The sequence below is a fragment of the Perkinsus marinus genome, assembly GCF_000006405.1.
Source record: "Perkinsus marinus ATCC 50983 genomic scaffold scf_1104296942250, whole genome shotgun sequence".
In the NCBI taxonomy this organism is placed as follows: domain Eukaryota; phylum Perkinsozoa; order Perkinsida; family Perkinsidae; genus Perkinsus; species Perkinsus marinus.
This window is the reverse complement of record NW_003212236.1, coordinates 1-3,817: the sequence shown is the minus strand read 5'-3', so window position 1 is coordinate 3,817 and position 3,817 is coordinate 1. Positions and strand designations below refer to the sequence as shown.

The following is a 3,817-nucleotide window of genomic DNA, read 5'->3' as shown; positions in this document are numbered from 1 at the left end:
TGAACGTTCCGCCTTTTCTTCACACGTGTACACGTCAACCATCTCCCGGGACTTCCACCTGCAGTTGGTTTGTAACTGCTTTTCGCTTATTGCACTGCTCTTTAATTGAAAGGTCGCACTTGATCTCCTGCATGAATGCCTCGTAAATTTGAGTAAACTCTTGATCTCGGTGGGTTCTATATCATCTGGCATGAATTTTGCGAGGCCTTGCATCCTTCTAGAAAACCCCTTCCTTACCAAACCGAAGACACGCAACATTGAATGTTGGGAAGCTGCCAATTCTGCCAAACGATGTACTACACACCAGACGCTGTTCTTCCGACAAACGTTAGCATCAGTGGCACAATAGGCGGATACCTCCTCTGGCCGTCCGGGTCTGGTCTGACACCTCTATACGTGAGCCGGTCGAACGTACACTACGTATACTACGAGTATACGCAACGTATACTAGTCATCTTCAATAATTTCTCCTCAGGTACTGAAATCTTGTGGACATTAGAATTCATATCGATTCGATATTCCAATACCCGCGCATTAGTGGAGAGTGCATGAACTTTGGAGAACTCTATCGGGACTTCAACATCAGATAGACCAGTAGACTGAAGATCAAGGTAAGTGACGGTTGGTTAGTTACAGCGCAGACATCATCAACATATCATAGCGCTCGAGATGGAAAATAGACCTTCTCGTTGAACCCTTGGAGAGCAACAGCAGCCAATCTACGCGTCACTCGAAACAAACAGCCCGCCCATCGACACCACCAGTATGGAGAGCTTACCGTCCCGAATGGTAACACCGAGTGTTGTAGATATCTTGGCTGTGTAGTTTCACCGAGATATAAAGGAGTCATGAACGATAAATGGCATTGTTGATCGCGGCGCACAGGGATAAGTCGAAACGCTTGTTGTACGTCCCACTCCAGAACACACAAATTGGGTAGCAGTCCAAGGCCAGATACCACTGAACTTGAGGAAGTAGCTTCAGTAAGAGCAGCCATAACATCCACCAGTCGTGGTAATGATATAGTGCAATCGATATTCCTCCTCAGTTGGGCATCATAACCCAGGGTGGACCTCACACGATATCGACGACAGAGACCATCAGGCGAGATGTCCGCCGATACAATGTGACCAACATGAACACCTACATCACACTTGTTACGAGGCTTATAACGAATGAGTACCGTGGAACCAGGATCCAAGGGCTTGATATGCTTGGAAGGCTGGCGACCAATTTGTTGAGCGCAGCGGTCTCGAAGAGCTTGCCAATGGTGTGCCAAGAATGCCTTACGGATATTTTCTACGGCGACCGGTCTAGAAGCATGTAAGTCGGGTATCGGATCACCGTCCACCGATTTCAGCAATAAGCCAGTTGAGCGAGTATAACCAAAGGCTAACGAGTCCGCAGTAATAAAGGAAGATGACGATCCGGCTTGATGGTCCAAAACATGCTCACAAATAGGCGATGTGTTCATCATCAAGGTAACATGATCGTAAATCTTGCATAAGTCGTAAGCTGTGGCCCTAGCAAGCTTCTGCGGAGTATAGCAAGCTCGAAGCGTCCGTAGGCCAACAGAATGACTTCGCTCCACTGGGGTTTTCCATGGAGCTCTAGCAGCATGATACTCCACTTTCACTGTCCAGGCAGACATCTGCTCTTGGAAGATATTGGAGGTAAAGGCCGTTCCGCAATCAAGGTAGAGAATGCTAATCTGGCCCCACTTGTTCAACATATGACCGCTTAGGCATTCGTTCGTCCAGAGAACATACCTATTCTGCTGCAGGATGAGAGTCAAACAACCGAACCTGTCGTCGTTGCATACGTCTTTGCTGGTCTTTACGACTCTTTGCTTGTTTGGAGCAGACATTTGGCGACGGAACAACAGAAACGCCTAACTCCACTTCCCCGAGAGCCCCCAAAAAAACGCAACTACTAATCAAGTAGGAGACGAATAGCAACCTCAGCACGATAGTTACACGACAAGTTGCACTGCTACTAGCGACTCGTTCGATAAAGGCAGAAACAAATTGGGACAACATACCTGGAGACCTCGTAGAGGTTTCATTACCCAATTAACCTTGCTTTCGCAATTCCGCGAGGTTGGCAATTGAAGTAGTAGTATCCACACCACGCTTGAGTGACAACTTTGACCTCGTTGACAGCGCTTCTCCAGAATGAAACATAAAACGACAATTCTTATATGGACATGATTTTACCGTATACTTACACGTACCTTTCCACTTGCCGTTCCGATCTTTAGTCAGATGGGGGCGAGACATTGCAGAGCTGGACGACCCAGAAGAGTAGGAGTCACTTAGATTGGTCTGTTATACTTGACCTATTAGTTCAGATTCAATATTCGTCGTCAGACAGAGGCAGAAAGCAGCAAAACTCGATAGATCCGTGGATCTATGATGAAGTTCGACTTGCAGACTCCGCATATTAGCAAAGAGACGACGACGATACTCTCTATCAAATTTCATCGCCGTGACGAATGAATATCGCTTGGCAATTGTACAGATTCGATAGACATAAGACAATAATGGAAGAGGATTTGGCGTGACACCATTTTCCATTGCTACAATAGTTATACACCACTGAAATACCAAGGGTAACCATTCCTCAATAGATGATGGTAGTCTTCCCGACGGAAGTTTCATAGTCTGGACTACTATGCCCGAAGTGGTGAGACTCAAACCAGTACCCTGAGCCGACGACTGGCTCTCCGGGTAAACCTTGAATTCTATATGAACATACCTGCCTTTGCTTAGCTGTTCCATTGTATGCGGCGGAGGCAGTAGTTGGGCTGGAGGAACTTGACCCCATACCGTAGTCACCTTGGCGGTCAAATTATTCATTGCAGATTCTCGAGGAAGTGGATCATCAGTCTTCTTCACCGTAATACCCTTCAACGCCGCCCGGATCCGAGCTCTACGAAGTTTGGAAAACAGTCCAAAAGCTTCGTTCAGGGTTTCCGTCCAGAGGTGCTACCACATCGGTCTTCTTAGCATTTGTCTTGCCCACGTCTCCTCTATTCGAACTTTCTGTCACCGGAGGTGGAGAATCAGTTGACGTGGATAGCTCTCTCTCCTTTACAGATTGCAGTGCGTCGTCACAGCGATTTACCACATCTTCAAAGATGACCGGGTCGTCCACTATCGATTTCAGAATGGGTATGGTGGTGATAGTTAAGGCTGTTAATACCTTGACCAATGTAGGAGCCAAGACAATGCAATCTGAAAAGCTCGCCACAGTGATGATACCAGACGGAGCGGACGAAGACATTTGTTGACAGGAATAGATAAAATGAGTTAACCTGATCAAAGAAAGAAATGGTAAACTGTTCCGAAACTAAGATGAGTATATCCAATCGTGCGCCGCACCACCCAAAGGCGGTCGGACCTGACAGAAAGCGGACAATAAAAATTAGAAATAAACATCGATATACAGCTCATTTTCTCGTTTGTTAGAGTCTCGACCGACCTGACTACCTCGGTGGTTCTTAAACCGAACATAGAAGGGACCAGAACAAACCAGAATAAACAGATCAGCTACAAACCGTAGCTTACAACCACCAAGATCACATGAGTGATCCGCAACGACCAACCGACAGACGTCAGAGCCTGCGGTTCGTGATACCCGCAACACAATCGAACTGGCTGAAACACGACTCGACAAGCCAGTTCAACCCCCAACCCTCACGCTACCCCGCTCAACTGGAGGTAGTGCTGGCTGAGGTAGACACAACTCAGGAAAACCCCAGAACAATAGAAAAGTACAGCACATGGGAAACACGACGTTACGAACCTTTCCGCCA

The 3,817-nt window shown here is 47.1% G+C and overlaps 1 protein-coding gene across 1 annotated transcript; it reads right to left on the bottom strand.

Annotated features, from left to right (window-relative positions):
- Positions 1–1,147: 1,147 nt before the first annotated feature.
- On the bottom strand, positions 1,148–1,867 carry Pmar_PMAR013577 (hypothetical protein; the record flags this gene model as incomplete). The annotated part of the gene is made up of 1 exon (XM_002781461.1): positions 1,148–1,867. A coding segment is annotated over one exon (720 nt), but the record flags the coding sequence as incomplete, so codon positions are not given.
- Positions 1,868–3,817: the final 1,950 nt, after the last annotated feature.